General features: G+C 33.6%; 1 protein-coding gene across 14 annotated transcripts in view; it reads right to left on the bottom strand.

Annotated features, from left to right (window-relative positions):
* SLC36A4 (solute carrier family 36 member 4) overlaps positions 1-21,009 on the bottom strand; it is a 93,114-nt gene that overhangs the window by 40,796 nt on the left and 31,309 nt on the right. For 6 of the 14 annotated variants that reach the window (XR_008911335.1, XM_007495035.3, XM_056794515.1 and 3 more), the window contains 4 exons: positions 14,915-15,038; positions 9,795-9,885; positions 7,814-7,902; positions 6,462-6,557 (listed from right to left, as the gene is read on the bottom strand). Coding sequence is in view for 13 of the 14 variants with exons in the window: in XM_007495035.3 (XP_007495097.1) it covers positions 6,462-6,557; positions 7,814-7,902; positions 9,795-9,885; positions 14,915-15,038 (400 nt within the window). In the remaining variant the exon portion in view is untranslated. Of the gene's footprint in view, positions 1-6,461; positions 6,558-7,813; positions 7,903-9,794; positions 9,886-14,914; positions 15,039-15,277; positions 15,448-15,738; positions 15,976-17,906; positions 18,033-21,009 lie in introns of those variants that run through there. The other 8 variants (XM_056794516.1, XM_007495036.3, XM_056794518.1 and 5 more) reach the window with 5 other exon arrangements.

Here is a 21,009-nt window from a genome sequence, read left to right as displayed (position 1 = left end):
ACTTATATCACTCTTTATGTTTAAATCATATACCCAATTTTGATCTTATCTTGGTACAGGGTGTGAGATATTTATCTGAATCTAATTTTTGCCATACTGTTTTCCAACTTTCCCCAGCAGTTTTTGTCAAATAGTGAGTTTTTTTTTTTAAACCCTTACCTTCCACCTTTGAGTCAATATTGTATATTGATTCTAAGGCAAAAGAGCAGGAAGGGCTAGGCAATACAGGCTAAATCACTTGCTCAGATTCACACAGCTAGAAAGTGTCTGAGGCCAGATTAGAACCTAAAACCTCCCATCTGCAGGCCTGGCTCTCAATCTACTGAGTCACCTAGCTATCCCTCAAATAGTGAGTTCTTACCCCAAAGCTGAGATCTTTGGATTTATCAAACATTAGATTGCTGAGATCATTTACCTCTAATCTATTCCAATGATTTATCCATCAATTCCAGATGGTTTTGAAGATTACTGCTTAATAGTACAGTTTAAGAACTGGTACTGGTAAGCCACCATCCTTCATGTTTTTATTTTCATTAGTTCTTGATATTCCTGACCTATTAGTATTCCACATTAATTTTCATAATTTTTTTCTAGTTCTATAAAATAAATTTTTGGCAGTTTGATAGGCATGGCACCAAATAAGTAAATTAATTTATGTAGGATTGTAATTTTTATTATAATTAGCTTGGCTTACCCATGAATAATTAATGTTTTTCCAATTGTTTAGATCTAATTATATTTGTGTTTAAAGTATTTCGTAATTGTGTTCATTTAATTCCTATTCTTCTCTTGGCAAATAGTTTCAAATATTTTATATCATCTAGAGTGACTTAAAATGGAGTTTTTCTTCCTAACTCTTGCTGCCGAGTTTTGTTGGAAATATATAGAAATGCTGATGATTTATGTGGGTTTATTTTGTACCCTGCAACTTTGCTATTTATTACTTCAACTAGTTTTTAAGGTGTTATGCTAGGATTCTCTAAGAATACCATCATATCATCTGCAAAGAGTGATAGTTTAGTTTTCTCGTTGCCTATTTTAATTCCTTCAATTTCTTTTTTCTTCTCTAATTGTTAAATTCTAATTTCTAATTCTAATATCTAATTGCTAATTTCTAAAACAATATTAAATAATAGTGGTGATAATGGGCATCCTTGCTTTACTCCTGATCTTTATTGGGAAGGCTTCTAACTTATACCCATTGCAGATGATACTTGCTGATGATTTTAAATAAATACTACTTATTATTTTAAGGAAAGACACTTTTATTCCTTTACTTTCTAGTATTTTCAAAAGGAATGAGCATTTTATTTTGTCAAAGGCTTTTTCTGCATCTATTGGGATAATAATGTAAGATTTCTGTTAGTTTTATTATTGATATGGTCAATTATGCTGATTGTTTTCCTAATATTAAACCAACCTTGCATTCCTGGTATAAATTCTGCTCTGTCATAGTGAATAATCCTTGGGATAACTTGTTGTAGTCTCTTTGCTAGTATTTTATTTAAGATTTTTTCATCAATGTTCATTAAAGAAATTGGTCTGTAATTTTCTTTCTGTTTTTGGTCTTCCTGACTTTGGTATCAGCCTCATATTAGTGTCATAAAAAGAATTTGGTAGGACTCCTCCCTTCGGTATTTTGCCAAATACTTTGTATATTATTGGGATTAATTGTTTTTGAAATGTTTGATAGAATTCACTTGTGAATCCATCTGGCCATGGGGATTTTTTCTTGGGGAGTTCGTTTATGACTTGTTCAATTTCTTATTCTGAGATGGGATTATTTAAGTATTCAATTTTCTCTTTTGTTAATCTAGACAATTTATATTTTTATAAATATTCTTCCATTTCACCTAGATTATCAGATTTATTGTCATGTAATTGGAGGAAATAGCTCCTTTAATTTCTCTTCATTATAGTTGAAATAGTTCTTTTATTTTCAACTTTATTAATTTCTCCTTTGATTTTTAAGATTTCCAATTTAGTCTAACTGTGAACTAATAAATAAGACTGGGAGGTGATTCTATGAAAAAACAAATAAAAATAGAATATTGGTTAATTCAATTAAAAAAAGATAATCAAATCACCAGTATCAAAAATGAAAAATGATTTCAACTGTAATGAAGTTATAATTACCATGTGTATATTTCTTTTCATCTTGATTTCTTCTTTTAATCCTGCCCTCTCTTCTTCCACTCTTTCTCTCCACACCAGTGTTTTGTTTTTAGTCACCACCCCAGTTTTTATTCTCTTTCTACTTTTCTATAAGATAATTAAGATAGGATTTTATACTCCAATGAATCTGACTGTTCTTTGCCACTTGGGGCTAATTCCAATGAGAGTAAGGATTAAGTATTACCTGTTACCACCTTCATCCTCCTGTCCACTGTAGTAGTTTTTCCATCCCACCGTGTCCCTATTTATGTGATATAATTCATTTCATTTTACTTCTCTCTTCCTATTTCTCTTAGTACAATCCTGTTTTTCAGTCCTGGTTTTTTTAGATGTCATCCTAAACAGCTTACTACCATATCTTGTGTCTATGTATACTTCTCCTAACTACTATGATAATGACAACAATTTTTAAGAATTACAGATATCATCTTTCCAAATAGGAATATAAACAATTTGACTTTATTGAAGTCCATATATTTTTCTCTTTCTTATTTACCTTTTTATGCTTCTCTTGTATTTTGCATTTGGACATCAAACATCTTTGTTTAAGTCTGGTATTTTCTTGAGGAATGCTTGCAAAGATTCTATTTTATTAAATGCCCATATTTTTACCTGAAAATATAGTCAGTTTTGATGGGTAGGTGATTATTGATTGTAAGCCCAGTTCCCTTGCCTTCTGGAATACCATATTTCAAGCCTTCTAGTTCTTCAATGTGTAGTCTGGACTGGGGTTCCATGGTATTTGAATTGTTTTTCTGGCTAATTGAGTATTTTATCCTTGGCCTGAAGTTCTTAAACTTGGCTATAACATTCCTGGGAGTTGTCATTTGGGAATTTATTGCAAGAGGTAATCTGTGGATTCTTTAAATTTCTATTTTACTCTTTTGTTCAAGAATACCAGGACAGTTTTCTTAGATAATTTCTTATAATATGATGTCTAGGATTTTTTTCTGGTGATGATTTTCAGGTAGTCCAATAATTATTAAATTGTCTCTCCTGGATCAATTTTCCAGGTCAGTTATTTTTTCAGGGAGATATTTCATATTTTCTTCTATTTTTTCATTCTTTTGATTTTGTTTTGTTGTTTGATTTCTTGTGAAGTCATTAGCTTCTATTTTCCCAATTCTAATTTTTAAAGACTGAATTTCTTACATGACCTTTTGATCCTCTTTTTCCATTTGGTCCATTCCAGTTTTCATGGCACTCTTTTCTTTATTGGATTTTTTTGCCTTTTTTCTTGTTGACCAATTTTGCATTTTAAGCTGTCATTTTCTTTTTGCATTACTTTCATTTTTTTTCCATTTTTCTTTGATCTGTCTTATTTGAATTTTATTTTATTTCCTTTTTGAGTTCTTCCAGAGCTTGGGACCAATTCCTGTTTTTTCTTAAATTTTTTGAAGTTTTGCATGTAGTTGCTTGGATTTCACCATCATTCCCTATTGGTTCTGTGCTTTGCTCTTTGTCCTCATAGAAATTTTTGAGTGTTAAATGTTTATTTTGCTGTTTCCTCATTTTCCCAGCCTTTTTTGCCAGTGAACTAAGAATTCTGAAATCTGCTTTCTGATTCTGTCTCCTCTCCTAGCTTGTAGGGTTTAGCACTGCAAGTGATTTTGCCCTGGGGCTAGGTCTTCACTGAAGCAGGTCAGGCTTGAAATGGTCAGTACTATGGACTTCTGGGCCTCACTCACTGTGGCCTACCTTTCAAATTATGTTCAGTGGGAGAGCCCCCTCACTCTGTCTTGCTATTGGTTGCTGACTCCTGTCATTTTAAGGTATTTTTAAAATACTGGTTTAGAAGGAATATCAGTGTTTTCGGCTTTTGCTGCCACTAAGCCACCATCTTGGCTCCTGATGTATGTTTTTTTTTTAACTAAACTGAATATCTGCACAACAATGAGAAATACCATGGCATAACTGCAAAAGTCCTGGTCCAAAAGTCTGGAAATTTAAGACTCTAACCTTGAACAGGGAACTTATGAGGTCACTAGCATTAAAGGTTTTTGGGCTTAAGTTTTCTTACCAATGACATCTTATTTTTTTCCCCAGTAATATATTATTTTTGTATTTTTTCTCAATTCCATGTAGAAACGTTTCTAACATTTACTTTCTGAAAATTTGTGATCCAAATTCTTTCCCTCTCTTCTTTTCTTTCCCTCACCCAGAAATAAAGAGTAATCTGATATAGATTATAAATGTGTTCTCATGCAATACTTATTTTCATATTTGTAATTATGTGAAAGATATCACACATACAAGAAGAAACTCACGAAGGAAATAAATTTTAAAAAGGTATGCTTCAATTTACATTAACACTATCAATTCCTTCTTTGACAGCTTATAGTCTCGTGGAGTTGTCTTGGATCTTTGCATTGCTGAAAATAGTTAAGCCATTCACAGTTGATCATCCCACAATATTGCTATTTCTGTGTATGGTGTTCTCTTGGTTCTGTTCACTTCACTTTGTGTCAATTCATATAAGTTTTTATAGGTTTTTCTGAAATCTTCAAAATCCTTAATAGCACAATAATATTCCTTTACAATCATATACACAATTTGTTCAGCTATTCCCCAATTGATGGTAATCCCCTCACTTTCTAATCCTTTGCCACCACAGAGAGCTTCTTAAACCTGGGCAAGTTACTTAACTCCCATTGCCTATCACTAACCGCCCTACTGTCTTGGAACCAATACGCAGTATTGATTCTAAGATAGCAAATAAGGGCTTAATATATATATATATATATATATATAATATATATGTATGTATGTGTGTGTGTGTGTGTATATATATATATATATATATATATATATATATATATATATATATATATATATGTATGTATTTTTTTACTGTTTTAAGAGAAAGGAGCCATATGCTTCACCATACTGTGAAAGAAACACAAAAAGGTGAAGAACTCCTGGCTTAATACATCAAGAGGCCAGTAAGGTTCTAGCACCAAAAATAAGCACTGAAATTGTAAGGTTTTTAGAAATACTTCTAAACTGTAAGCCTCATGAAGGCGGGGCCTATGCATACCTTATCTAAACTTTATTTTTCGACTAATGTAGTTTTCTAACAATCTTTCCTCCTTTGGAGTTCTCTATCACATCCCAGAAACTTCTTCATCCTAGAAGATCATTTCAGTCTGTAAGTTATACCTCATAAGTGCCATCTGCCCCCAAGGCCCCTCCCTATGAATGACCCAGAATCTCCACTGAAGAAAGCCAGCTATGACTATTTCTCACTAGCCCATATTCCCCTGAATTTCTCCTCATTACCCCAAACCCTGACCTTCAGCTTTCTTTTATGTATTATTTCCCCCATTAAAATGTAAGTTCCTTTAAGGCAGGGATTATCTTTTTTTGCATTTGTATTCCTAGTGCTTTTAGAATAGTGCCTGGCACATAGTAAACACTTAATATGAAACCTTAAACTAGCCTAACATTTGAAGTAGTTTCTAGATGAAGGCTACTTTTAATTAACCCAATTCCAGTGGTCTTTCCTCTATCTCTGAAGTTCTATAACACTATAACCTATTTTACATCCCAGCTAATTTATGACTGAAAATTTTCCTATACTTTCTTCTCATTACTTTATTAAATTCCATTTTATATTTCCTAATTAGATTATAATTAGATTATATGACTTCTGATTTTGTATCCCATATAGCACCTAGACCAGTACTGGACACAAATGTGCTTAAATATTTTTGCACTTGATTATTTCAGATTCCCAACTATTTTGACCACAACAATGAGGAACCAGTACTGATCTATGTTCTTGGAATACAAAGCAAGACACCAAATATTTGGTGATACAAAAATGTTGTTGCCTCTACTGCTCTTGCCTAGAGTCTCTCTTGCCCTTGCCATGTTTCATTTCAAAAAATTCAAAAAATATGAAAATGATCAAGCAAAAATACCAAAATTTTACCCTTCCAAAAAGGAATGTCTCATAAACAAGGCATGGTATTTTCCCAAATATATCTTGTCATGGCTGTGAAAAAATATCCAAAACAGAGCCATTTTCAATATGTAGTTTTTCAAGCCATAGGGCATATATTTCTTGCTGCTTAATTTTTGTATTGATCTGACAAGTTTTTGGTACAGCTACAGTTTGGGGTTATGTTTTTAAGAACATATGTTATTTTGAAAAGAAACTTCACTACATTTGAAAGAATGAGGCCTCATCAACACTCATTTGATTCACAGTAAATATATATAAATTTAACACAAATTATTTCTGTGTATTTTCAGATAAAATGAGATATTTACAAAATACTCACGCTCCTAAGGAAGATTTTTTTTGGATGCAATTCCAAGGACTGGCTTCCATAGCAAAACAAACAGTATCACTATAACTTAATGAAGATTTTTTAAACCTGAAATACAATAATTAATACATATGTAAAAGAACATTTTGGCATCTAAAAGCTCTCTACTTTTTAAAACTTAATGAAATATAAATATCGGATTTTGGGGAAGAAAGCAAACTGGATATGATTATTTTTATTAGGAATTCAATGAGAGAAAAGAGTCTTTATTAATGGGTAACTTCAATTGTTACTCAACTGATATTTTTGAAGAGTTAAGTCACTTGCCTGGTATTGAGTATCTGGGGTGAACCTGAACCCAGGTCTTACTGACTTTGAATCCAATTCTTAATTCATTATACTATACTGCCTCTCCAAATGTGAATCATTATTAGCATGCCAATAATAAGATAGGGGAAAATGTGAAAATGTCATTCCTCTCTTGAAACGTGTCATATATGATATTTAACATGTAATTGTTGTTTTTATATTCATTTGCATGTCAAAATCACATCCCTATTAAACTAAGTTGATATTAACTCTGTATTTATGATCACATTAAACATTTCAAATCTCTGAAATTAGCTGCCACCACTATATACAAATCAGTCACTTCATAAACTGATGCTCTTTAATCTGGAATCTCAATTTACAAAATGAACTTTAGAACCATCTTCTGAGTTAGGCAAGTAAGTTATAACAACATTATTACTATTTTTTGGTTAACAGATATAAGATTTAGAGTACTTAAGTAATTTGCCCAAGGTCACGCATTTAGTAAGTGTAGCTGAGCTGACAGGAGAGTCCAGATCTTAATTTAGGGAACAGTGACATAATATTTTGGTCCACTACAAATTAAGACATTTTAGACTCATAAAAAATAAGAAAAAAATAACACATTTGGAATGCACATTATAGTTTACAAAATATATATATTTTTTTTTCACAAAAGCACACTTTCCTAATCTTAAAGCACGTCAGCTATCATTTTTGTTCTTGTTATTCTTATCATCAATATCATCATTACAATAAGTATAGAACTACTGACAAATGAGGTCTACTAAACCAGAATCGCAGGTTGTATTATTAGGATTTTCTACTTTCCTTTATTTTCTGCCTCTTATCTTAAGCAGGAATGAAAAGTCATTGATTTCTCCTTTTGGGGAACATGCCTAAAGAATGGTAAACTGAATGAATTACACAAAAAAACTTTTACTAAAAACATAATCGCTAATTACAAAACATAGCAGCAAAAAAGACTACCTGGAGGTTCTAAAGTTCTTTAATAAATATGTGTGAACTAGATTGAGCGACTTCACATTTACCTCTGACAGAGAGAGTGACTGCAATGTACCAACACGTGCATACAGTGAACAGATATAATTCCTATAAACACAAGACTGATTGGTCCAATCTGTAAGATAGAGATAAAAATGTAATTTTTAGATACTGAAACTTTTAACAAATAGAAGCTACACCTCATAAGCAATGGGTAAACTTTTAATAAATATTTGTTAAACTAGATGATTAAGCAGTTTACAAAATGAGACAATAAACTCAAAGACATAAAATTTAAGTGATATTTAAGGTTCATCTCCCATTAACTACCCCAACTTATAGGATATATAGAAAAGGAATAACAATAATATAGGCACATTCTATTTAAAGCCATAGTACAAGTCAAAGAACATCACAGTCTCCTACCAAAAGAACCAAAGAATGGTAGGATCATTCTCATGCTAAATTACCTTAAAGGGGATGAATATGTGTCAAACTGGCATATTAGGCAATGCATGCCAAAGCAACTGAGACAGCATTTCTCTATCTCTACTTCCTCTTCTAAAAGACATGGTTAAAAATCAGACTAAAGAGAGCTGTATCGTAGATAATTTCCTAATAATTGAAAAAAGCATCCTCACAATTTCATATTTATTCATATAACCAAAAAAAAAACCCCAGAAGTTACTCTAGATTAGAGTATACCAATCAGTTGGGTAAGTATACTTGTGAGATCATAGTATTTTAAGACAATCATTAAGCAAAAAAATCAAATATTATTCTATTACTTTGTAAGTAATTTCTCCCAAATTTCCCTAAAATAATAAATACAAGTTTAGCTACATGCTAAATTACAAAGAACCAAATAATGTCCTCAGTAAGCAACATCTATTTTTTTATCTTCAGCTGATATTGATTTTCTTTTGGAAATAAAACTTTGTATTATAAATTTATAAAATATACAGTTTTAAAACAAATAATCGGCTCCAATAACTATTTTTTAGTGGTTGGATACTACATTCTCTTTACTAAGGTACCCTTTTCTTTTTTTCCTTTAAAAAGGCAAAAGGCTTGGGTTATATATAACATGGAAGAGTAGGGACAGATTTTTATAATAGGCTATATGTGAGGTTAGCAGATACCTATCTGAGACAGTAATCCACTATCATTTCTTAGTCTATTTCCATGACCCACCCAGACAGGTTAGTGAGGGCTTTCCAGGCCTGTTCACTCAGCCTGAAGCACAAGCAGGCAAGGATTGTTTCTAATTCAATTAATAGAAACCACAAGGGAGTCACAAATTTCACACAAAACAAGTAAAAGCTAATCAGAATTTTATACTATCTCAGGCCCAAGTCACTACTTATACACAGCATCAGAATCATACTTTCAGATAATTCTTTCTTAGTAAAATTTCTTTGACCAATAAATAATCAACAGTGCTAATGGAATGCTCACATTCTCCTTTTATATGATGCTTACAATATCAATAAATGGCAAAAGACTAGTGATATATATTTCCCTTAACATGTATACTTGCTCCCATAATTTGACCATCCCAATTAGCACAAGCAAGGTATATGTCTAACTTGCCAGCTGTAGATCAATGATTACCAAAAATGGTAGGCAGACTATTCAGCCTAATGGAACCCTAAATAAAACTGTGTCAGAAGTATATCTTGAAAATTCGTCAAATTGTTTTAAATCTGATCAGTGCCAACTTCAGTTTCGTTCAATAATTATTAAGGTCTGCTACATGTAAGACACTATAGTACAATAAGTAAACAATCAATAACATAGAAATATTAAAAAATTATTTATTTTCACAGATTGTTTATGTATCACTATTTATAGTTTCCATAATTTTAGCTAAATACAAAATTATAGTCAAAATTGACTTTAACTGGCCAAAATGCATTTCACCAAAACTAACTGATATTATTAGCCTGAATATTATTCTGTCAATTTTTTCTTTATAATTTAGATCAATCAATGTATCTTAACTTGCCACTACAAAATAGGTCTTACCACAATGCCAGCATTTTTTATTGCAAGTGGGAGTCCTAAAAGGCCAGTTCCAATATTTCCTTTAAGAAGATGCATAAGGGTTTGTGCGAATCTGAAAAGTGAAAGATTTAAATATTTTTAAAAAACCCAACTAATCAGAGAATCTCGAATAATCAAGATGAAAACATTTCCAGGTTGCAATAAAATTTTATTAAAGGAATAAATAGAACCTGTATTCAATAGCTAGCATTTATACAGTACTTTTTGGATTAGCAAATCACTTTCCATATGTAATTTCATTTGAGTCTTACTACAATACTGTAAAATATGTGCTATTATTATTATACCCATTTTACAAATAAGGAAACTGAGCATAAGAAATCTTAGCACTTTATTTAGAATCACAGGATTTAAACTCAGGCTTTCTTATTCTAAATCCAGCATTCTGTCCTCTATGCCTACTATTTCAGAATATCATATTTGTAATTAAAATCATTAAGCCTTGTTCCCATATTTTCCTTAATTTTAATGGGAGATAGAAATAAAATAAAATTTCTAACAAAAATAAAAAGCCTCATATAAAACTAAAGTATTATCTTTCTTCTATATATAAGCTAGTTTTAGAAAGTTAATTAAAATGCAAAAATAATAATGGCAACATAAATATAATAATAATAATAATAATAATAATGCTGATCATTGAGATTGTGATTTTTGGAATCTGAAAACTGATATTAAAAGAACTGCCTGTAACTCTAGTCTTAAATATGAACTTTTTTCCTTTATTATCATGGCATTACCACCTTTCTAACAAATTTCCTTATCCGAAAAAATTTTTCAACCATTTCTAAATGTTTTTAGTTTTTTTTAACTCTTCTGTTTTTAAACTGATATCATTTTCCTATGGCATACCACTGTAACAGATTTTTTCTGTATATGCAAAACTCGAGTTTCAGATGACAGATGAAAATAGAGCATTTTGATTTATAAAACAAGTATATGGTCAGTCTACTGAATATTGTCTGCATTTTCACTATATTAAACATAATTGACATGATTATCATAAAGGATTTAAAACAAAAAATAGGAAAATAAAAAAGTTGAAAGGGTAGTTACAAGAGATAATAGTTTGGAGGATTTTCAGACTATTAGGCAGTTAGTAAAGTGGGCCTGGAGCTGAGGAAAGAACCTCATGCTGCATTATTAAGATAATTAAACTCAAAGTTTATACCAAAAGAGAATTTAGAGGAAAGGATCCAAAGTAAGAGTTTGGGGATAGCAACAGTGAGAGGGTTTGATATGCATGATGAGGTAGCAAAGAAGACAAAATTGAATATAGGAACTGTAAACCTTAAAATTTCTTAGACTTATAAATGTTGGAAATTTCACCATTGGGAAATTTCATACTTGGAAAATTTCTTACTGATAGTGTATTGGAATGTGAACCCCATTGGCATGGGAGGTTCCTTCTCCTCCCTTCTTAAGATTACTTTAGGACAGAAACCTTTTGCTGAACAATGGAAAGGGCTTTGACCTATGCTTAAGCACAGAACAGGAATTTCTTTGAGTCATGATTGATTTTAGAATTGATACAATAGAGATACTTGGAATGACAGAATCAGGTCTTGGAAAATACAATTTCCACCCCACTCAGTTCTAACAGGATTTAGGAAGGGCTGCAGCATAGATCAAAATTTAATTATTTGAGAATATGACCTCCAACAGACATGTGCAAAGCCACAGACCTCTGGGCAGTCCTGGGTTAAGCTAGAGCCACTATTGGCACAGGGAAATTGATGGACAGTGATTGGTAGATGTGAGAACTGAGGGGAGGGAACTTGGATGGTTTCCTTAAAGATAGAGGGGTAGATGTGAGAAGGGAGGGGGTGGTTGGAGAGTTTTGGCTCTGAGTGGTTGGAGAGGTGCTCTGAGAAGCTTGCTCTGAAGGAAGCTGAAGGTGGGGGCCTCTGAGACTGTTTCTCCATTTTGGTCACGTGAGTAATAGGGACTGATCTCTTTTCTTTGCCCCAGCTATCTAAGGGCTTGGGCCTTTTGGCCCAGCCTAAACAGAAGGGGTATTTAAGCCCTATTCCCTTCTCTCCCCTTTCTCTCTCCCTCTCTCTCTCTATCTCTAATTCCTTTCTTCCTCCTGTCTGTAATTAAACTCTATAAAAGGTTGACGGCTGACTTGAGTTTTCATTTAGGAATTACATAGCTGAATTCCTTGGCGACCTTAAATTAATATATATCAGTCTTTTAAAAGTGATTTCCTTGTCACAGAACCAAGAGAAGGAGAACATTTCACAAAAACCCAGAAAGGAGAAAGTATTTAAAAGACGATTAAAAGTGGCAAATACAACAAAGAAGTCAAAAAAGATGAGGACTGAAAAAGGCAATTATAAGATATCAAACAGCAAATTTTAAATGATGCTATAAGAAGCCATATTACAAAGAGTTGAAGTATATATGAGATGGGAAGAAGAGGAGGTAAAAAGCACTGATGGTTTTTCCCTGAGTTTGTCTCAGAAAGGGAATAGATTTAGGACAATAGCTAGATAGGATTATAGGGTCTACTGAAGTACTTGAAGATTGTTGTTTTTTTAAGTTTAAGAAAACTTGAGCATATTTTAAGGCAGCAGGGAAAGAAGAAGTAGAAAGGGAGAAAGTGAAGATTGTGGGGTTGGGGTGGCAGTGATTGATATGGCAATTTGATGTAGAAGACAAGAGAGGAGAGATATTGACCTTGAAAAGGAGATGGGTTACATTTTTTTTCAGCTAGAGGAAAAGAGGAGAGAATATGACAAAGGCCTTGCATAACCAAGTGGCCCCAATTTTTCTTTTTAGCAAAATATACGATTATCAGAAAAGAGTGGGAGGAATGAGAGGTGTGGAATATCTGTGGTATAGAGAATTCATTAAGGAGGAGAAAAAAGAAATGTCATGCTTTAATAGGGACCCTACTGAAATTAGATTACATATATCTATAGGGTAGTCAATAGAACACTGCTGTGTAATGGTCAAAATTCAGGTTATAACAATTCCTGTGTGTGGCTGAGTTGGAGTAGAGAAGTAGTTAATGAGAACTGAGGATACTGAGGAAATGGGATGCTAGGGTATTTGAGGAATAACGTTCCCTAGGAGGACACTGAGTGCGGGAAGCCATCAAACTCACGCTGTCTGACAGAGTTGCAGTTGGGGAATGAAAGCTGCAAAGTGGCCTTCAGAAAAGATGAGGTACCCACTCAGCCCTTTATGTGACTTCTCCCACTAACTTCCCTTACTACTGAAATTGTTATGATTATTGTTCTCCGCCCAGTTCAGGAGAAATAATATAAGAGCAAAATACTAACAGGGTTAACACATATATGCCCCACTTTAATCCCCCCAGAATATCATCTTAAAGATCCACTCCAAAGATCTTATTTACAGAATTAAAACCTAAAGAATTCCATGCACCCACTAGCCCCCTCCTTTCTCTCCCTTAGTAGAATCACATTTAGATTCTCCACACCCATTACACTCCCCAGGCATGCGAAGAACATCAATCACCTTTCAAGCCCAGGTCTACAGGACACATTTTGATGTTTTTTTATATTACAATAGCCAGGCAACATCTCTAGTGAAACATCTCCAAGTGAAACATAGAGAAATGGAAGTTGGAAATTAAGAAAATTCCTAATTCTGTTTTATCTCAAAATCACCCCTCAAACCCACACCCAGCAACAAATGTTTTTTGTTACTGATCTCCTAAGTAATTCTGATTGATTATGAAAGCTGATTCTCTTAGCTGATCATCCCACAGGTCAGGGGGAACTGACCCCTGATTACCCTGCCTGTGCCATTTATCTCCATCACTATTTCTTTGTTATAGCAACATGGTATACAAGATGATCATAGAATGTTAATTAAATAATCTGTTAGAAATTAATGTGTGGCGTGTCCAATTACCTGCTAGAAATAATGTATGTTGAAATATGATTGTGTGCCAACAAAGCATGTTACCACTGGGCTATATAATAAACACGAACCCTGTGGCTGGTGGAAAAATTATGTGATGCCTGTGCACCAGGTCTGAGTACTCAAGCTGTCCCCCATCTTTTGCCTGAAGTTGCCGCACCTAGCCAGAAGGAACCCTCGGCTTCGCAGTCTCCTGGTCGGGCTTGTGAAAAATGAGTCAAGTAGCAAATTCCTTAAGGGGTGGAGGGATGGGGAGTTAAGAGAATACTATTTGTGAATATCCAGGGTCAGGAGTAGATTGCAGCCACCATGATCTATATAAGATGAAAGAATGAGTTTCAAAGTAGTAAAGAATGTTATGTAATAAAGGACAAAGGGAGTCAGGAAGTGGCAATGTCAAGGAATGTTCCATCTCTCCCTCCAGAACCAAGGGAGTGGGAGGACAGGAGAGAAAGTATGATCAATCCCTGAAAGAATGTCAGGGGATGCTGGGGAAAAAGTTTATTTCCTTAACTAAGAAAGCATAAATATTACCAAGCATAAAGAAAATCACTGAAATTAAAACTTTCAACAACACAACAATGATTTCTAAAAAACAATTACACAATTTAATTAACTTGCAACAAAAAAAATCAGGAAAAAATACTGGAGAATGGCTTAAATTGTGGCATGTAAAGAATGAGGATAAAGAATTGAAAAATTCAAAGAAACATAAAATATATAAAGTAGTACAGAGTGAAATAAGAGACAGAAGAAAAATATACATAACTATTACAACTATGTATAAAAGGACATGAAACTGAAATAAAACTCCTTTGGGTCAAAAAACCAAAACTGGTTAAAGATAAAAGTAGACCTTTCTTTCATACAGTAATTACAAAAGTGAAAGACTGAGTAAGTCAAATTCACTTTTTATGTTGTTTTTGCTAGTATTTTCAGGAAATATTCTGTTGGAGTCATTTTTGTGTTTTTTATGTGTTTTCTGATGTGACAAAATCAAACTAATTTTAAAAATTTATAGATGACCTTAGGATATTTCAAGCATCTTCCTATAATAACTTTGATGGTTATGATTTGCTCAATTATTAGCTTCTATTTTAAAAATTCTTCAAATCAATTTAAAAGCATAAAAAGAAAAGAGCAGCTAAAGTTATAAAGGAAGGCCTTTAAAATACCAAACTTACGAAATGCCACCTTGACCATCAATTTGGTAATGCTTCTGAACAGGCAATAGCTCATGTTCATGCTCTTCATCAGATGTACCATCTAAATTCTGTTCATCTATCAAAGGCTTCATCACTTCCATATCTATGAAAAAACCCCAAAGTATTTTAGTAACAGAATGAATATTAGGGATCTTAGAATGAATATTAGGAAACCTGAATTCTAATTCTACTGTAACTAATTTGTCAAATTGTTCAGATCAAATAAAACTTTAAAAAAAAGAAACCCAACCCACTAGAAACTAGTTTATTCAAGTGAAAGGACACATTTTTCCTTTTTTATTAATAAATATTATGCCCCCAAAATGAGAAGTGACAATATACCATCAGTTGCAGCCATTCCGTTAAGTAGTTTTGCTTAACTCTTGTAGAAAATGTATTTTAGAGTAATGAGGATTATTTATTTGTTTAAATAAATCTAGTGGGTTAAACATCATCAAAATCTTAAAATACGTGTAAGAATAGTAAATTAAGTAAATTAAGTAAGTAAATTAAGTCACCCATCCCACTGCAAGTAAATGATACAATGCCCTGATACTTTAGTGAGATGAAAGTCTCGACTAACCCACCAATCAATCAAAAACTAGTTATGTTCACAGAAAGAGCATTCATATTCATTAAGGAAATATTGGCCAGCCTTGTAAACTATCTAATAAGACCAGCTGAGGGTCCAAGTTATTCTAGCATCAGCCATAGATAGGTTCTAATGAGTATCAAATGAGGAGTCAGCATACTCCCACCCCCACTCCAAGTGACTTGGAGAGAAAAGAACACTTTTGCCTTGCCTTAATCCCCAATCCCTACTCCCCCAATGAAAACAGGAAGATCTCAAGAATTTCAGAGGTCTAGATATCTTCCAATCCTTCCATCTGTATTCTTGCAGCATTCACGGCTATGATTTCATCAGGCACAAAAGAATTAGATACAGATTCACAACTCTACAAAGACTCCAGCAAAGAAGTTAACACCACATGTAAGGGAATTTCTTGAACACCTCATAAAGGGGAGAAAAGAACTCCCAGCAACTAAGAATTATGAATTATTCCTTTATCACATGTGTTCTCTGGGCTTCAGTTCACTTGACCCTTGTCTCTATATATACTGGTAAGAGAGTATGATAGAGTGGGGGAATATTTTGTACCAACTGCTCAGACTATAACACCTAATAAATATTCCTTTCTAAAAACTACTTACAACTTATTAAATTGATTCTTAAATAATTATGGTGGGAAGTGCACTGGTGAGAGGTTATAAGCTATACATTAGAAATCTATCTCTAATTCCTCAGGGGTACCGAGGTTCTAATTTAACAATGAGAGTGGGAATTTTGATTAGCCCCTCAGAGAATAAGCTACAAACATAAGCAAAATGATTTGCTGTTTTGACACTGGACAATTGATTTTACCTCTCTTACTAGTTTTGTCACATTTAAAACAAGTGAATTAGGTCTTATTAAATGAGCTTTCACATTAACTTGTCTGGAACCAGGTTTCTATACTACTTCCTCGGCAGCTCTTTACCACACTGCCTATGCTTCAACTTCCAACCTCATATTGCCTCTACTGCAACCTAATGTCTTTGAGCTCTCTTGAGTGAACTTTCACCTTAGTTTGCTGCTACAAATCACACAAGATTGTTTCACTTATTGTGTTTGTAATCTCGTAAATACTTTATGATTGTTTATTGATTGAATAGGAAACCTAAAGAAATTATTTAACATGTCTCAGATAGGAGTACCCCTAAATGGCAGAAGTATTCAAACCTATTTCTAAAGGTTTCTAAAGAAAGCTTTTTGAATTTTCATAAATTTAACTTTAAGAATTCCTATTGTATCTAGCTATCCAGAATGTTCTCTATTGTATTTTACTCACAGAAACAAGGGACAGCATGACCAACTGTAAGTAAAAACGTGTTCTAAAAACAAGACTTTTTTTGGCCTTTTCCAGGTAAAGCTTCCTCAGAGGGGAGAGAGAAGCTTTAAGGTAGGAAGAAAAAGAAAGGATAGAAGTTTTAGATACCACGAGGGGGATGACGGAGTCGAAGTAGAGATATGAGGTGGCAGGAATGAGTCTTTATTAATCACCAATGAGCCACAGCCAAAGCTCTGATCAAAGGACCCTTCCGAAGGCTTTTACCAGTCCAGAGATCCAGATTCAATACCACACAAGTCAGAGAGAAGATAGAGAAAGATTAAAGCTGGAGCCTGGCCAAAGGCCAGGCTCCAGCAAGGACAGGCATCAGTGCGAGCTGGAAGGGAAGAAGAGCAGAAGAGAGAAAGGCGGAGCTGGCTGAGGCATATTTAATCTCTTTGATATGCAAATATACACAGTACACAGGGATGATCATCATTAGTTAATGACAAGGTATAGGTGTGGTTTCTCTTAACCAGGTGAGCACAAAGAAACCTGTGTTCCCACCTAACCTGGGGGAACCTGGGGTCAAGGGTCAGAGGCTTTCCCAGCCATGTGCAATACTGAGCATGCTCAAGACTGAGCATGCTCTCTTCTAAGTCAATCTGTACATACCAACTGTTCCCCTTGCCCATAGCTAGGGGTGGACTGCTACACCAGGTCTATCCCACTAATGTAGACTGGGGGGGGGGTGGGTAGGGTGGGGAAGGTGAAAGAAGCCAGTCTGAAAAGGATTTATGGCAGTAAAAGTTTTCAACTTGATACTGAACAATTGCATTCCAGATACTAAAGGATGGAAAATATAGTTATAAAAAACATCATGATATTCAATATTAGTTTATTTTGTTTTGTTTTGATTTTTTGAAACCTTTACTTTCTGCCTTAGAATTGATTCTGAGTATTGATTCCAAGACAGAAAAGTGGTAAGGGCTAGTTGGGGTTAAGTGACTTGCCCAGGGTCACATAGCTAGGATAGGGTTTTTAAAATGGCTTTAATTATCCTTTAAAAATATTTTCTAGTAATTTTATTAATAAGACCTCACCTGGAAAAAGGGCAAAGCAAACTTTCATGTAAATGTAAATAGTCACAAATTAGTAAGGTTTTTCTTTAAAAACAAATTCTTTCTTTTTCCTTTTTTGGGTCCATTTTCCAACACTTTAACTTTTTGCTATTCTGTGAACCCTTTCCAAGTTCTCCATATGCCTAATAAATAAAAAAAGGAGAAAAAGAAGGTTAAGAAGAGAAGGGGAAAGTCTTGTATAATAGGAGAATTGTCTCACTATTCCAACCTAGTACTATATTTGCATTGTGTGGCCTAACCAACCCCCCATACCCCTATGATGCCCCTATAACACAACATTCCATTTTTGATACACTCAAAATACCTTGTTACTTCACTTATAGATGAATAACAATGATAAAGAACACTAAATAGTATTTTCAGATAATACTCAGGCAATCAACCAATAAGCATTCATTAAGTGCTTACTCTATGCCAGTTAATGTGGTAGGATTTAGTACTAGGGATACAACAAGTACAACAAATGAAACAATCCTCATTCACAAGAAGCTTATATGCTAAATGTTTACAACAAAGAGGACAAATTAAATTAAGTACATCAAAAACATAAAAGTGAATAAATACAAAGTAAATATTAGGTAATTTCAGAAGCAACTGGGGGATCAGGAAAGACTTCATATAGAATGTAGCATCTGGCAACATTTTAAAAGAGAAACTGTACAAGAGGTAATGATGCAGTGCATTATTGGCATGAAGGAAAGAGTATAAAGGCATCGATAAGAGATATAATTTAGTACGTGATGAACAGAGAGGGCAGTTTGGCCAGGTGGCTGAATGCAAGGAGGAAGTAATACATAACCTTGAGTCTGGCAAGAGATTGGACCCAGATTGTGAGGGGCTTAAAAGTTAGAGAGACATTTATATTTAATACTCAAGGCAACAGAAAGTCACTGGGATAGACTGTGTAGATGAGTCACACCACTAGATCTATGCATTAGAATTTCTTGACAAGCATGTAGAATAGTTTAGAGTAGTAAAAGATTTGTAGCAAGGAAGATGTTGCAATAACCTAGATGAGAGGGAGTAAAGGCCTGAATTGAGGAAGTAGCTGTAGGAATAGAGAAAGGGAACAATGTTGCAAAGATAGAAAAAACAAGCTTGGCAAAAGGTTAGAGATGTCGGGTGAGGGAAAGTGAGAAGTTAAGGATAATGCTGATTATCACTAAAGTTGGAACCTGGGAGGATGGTGGTACTTTGAACAAAAATAGGGAAGTTTGGAAGAAGAAAGGGTTTGTGGGGAATATCTAGCTGGAAATAAAGAACTGAAGCTCAGAAAATAGACATGCACATGAAGTTTATTACTCATGTCTGTGTATAAAAAGCTTAGAGAATTTTTAGTGGTCTGTTTTCATGGGAAGCATTATAAGAAATAATGGGAAAGGATATTACTTGGCTTTTTTCCATTAGGATACAAATTTAGTCACCTTTAAAAATTCTTGGGAAAGTTATGATTAGAAAAATTAGCATAATTCAAGTGAATGCATGTATGCTGTATATATTATATACATGTATATTTACACAAACATGTGCACATGTGTTATATTCATGTATGTTACATACATATCTTTATGTATCAATTCATATTGTATATACATATGTATATATAAATATACCAAAATAATATTAAGGTGAAAAAGGCTCTAGCATCTGGAGAGGGGTGGCCAGATCTGCTCTAAAAAGTGTTGTTTTAATATTGTTTTAAAAGAAACAATCTTTTTTTTTAAATCTTTTAAATCTTTTAAAATCTTTTAAAAGAAACATCTAAAAGATAAAGATGAGGTTTGAGTGCATTCAAGGCACTGGGGAACAAAGGCGTAGAGATGGCAGATGAGGTATCATGTGTAACAGAAACAAGAAAGCCAGTTTGGTTTTGGCTGGATGATAAGTGTGTGGGAAAAGGAATAAAATAAAATGAGATTAGAAAGATAGGCTGGACCAGTTTACTAAGATTGCTTAAAGTTCAAAAGGAGTGTGTATTTGATCCTAGAGCCTACTGGAAGCCATTGGAATTTATTAAGTATTTAACCTCTTTAAGTCTGTTTTCTCATTCCTAATAGGAAGTGCTTGAACTTATGTGTCTCCAAGTTTCAAAACAAGTGAAAGATTTTGTGATTCTCAGATTATTTTATGGAGCTGATTTGGGGGAAAAAAGTTGCTAGTCATAATGTCTTTCACAAGCTTTTCAGAGAGCTAAAATTTTGGCACAGTTGAGAAAGGGTATATATTAAAGTTAAAAAGTATGAAAAGGGTCATCAGGATTTCTTCATATGTTGCCAATTAAGTCCTTAACTTAATAGTTGACAAAACTAATGATTACTTCTTCATAAGAAGCTCTTAATATATGAAACAAATATTGGCCTTAATAGGAGAAATCACTTATTCAATAGTTCTAAACACCAACTGGATACATTACACTATTTTGATCAACTAACTACTATAAAAATCATTAGTTTAAATCTGAGGTGCCAATTTACCCTTCCCTTCACACATCCTACTTTTCATCCCTGAATGCAACCCCTCAATGAAAGTGTCTTCTACCATTTAAAGTTTCTTAAAGTATTTTGTAATTATCTTGTTTTTATTATAATCTACCTAGTATTATACTGAACTCTGTACATGTCACACCATCTTATTTCACTCTTCTCACCAGTGAAAAATAAGCTCTTAATGGGCAAGCGGCTGCCTAGGCCAGAACCTTGCTTAAGAAATATCAGTTAGTCTGACAACTCCTCCAAAATATCATGGTTATTGGAAATCTAATCTCCTGCCTGTAGCTGAGCACTGTGTTCTGAAAAGTATCTAGTACACTATATCCTCACACTGCCATCATTAATGTCATCATAAGTCATCATTACTTAACATTCCAGAGAAGCTAGAAATTTTGCCATTTGAAGCACAAAGTCCTGCAGATCACAATGGCTAAAGAAATTATCTCATTAAGAAACAAAAATAAGGTTTTCATGTATTTCATGTATTTTTTTTTATCTTTTTGCTCATTATTGATGATTTGGACACATTTTTTTCAGAACTTAAATACCAAAAAAAAAAGTCATTATCACATATT

The sequence above is a fragment of the Monodelphis domestica genome, chromosome 4 (genome assembly GCF_027887165.1).
Source record: "Monodelphis domestica isolate mMonDom1 chromosome 4, mMonDom1.pri, whole genome shotgun sequence".
NCBI lineage: Eukaryota > Metazoa > Chordata > Mammalia > Didelphimorphia > Didelphidae > Monodelphis > Monodelphis domestica.
This window is presented reverse-complemented; position numbering and strand designations above follow the sequence as displayed.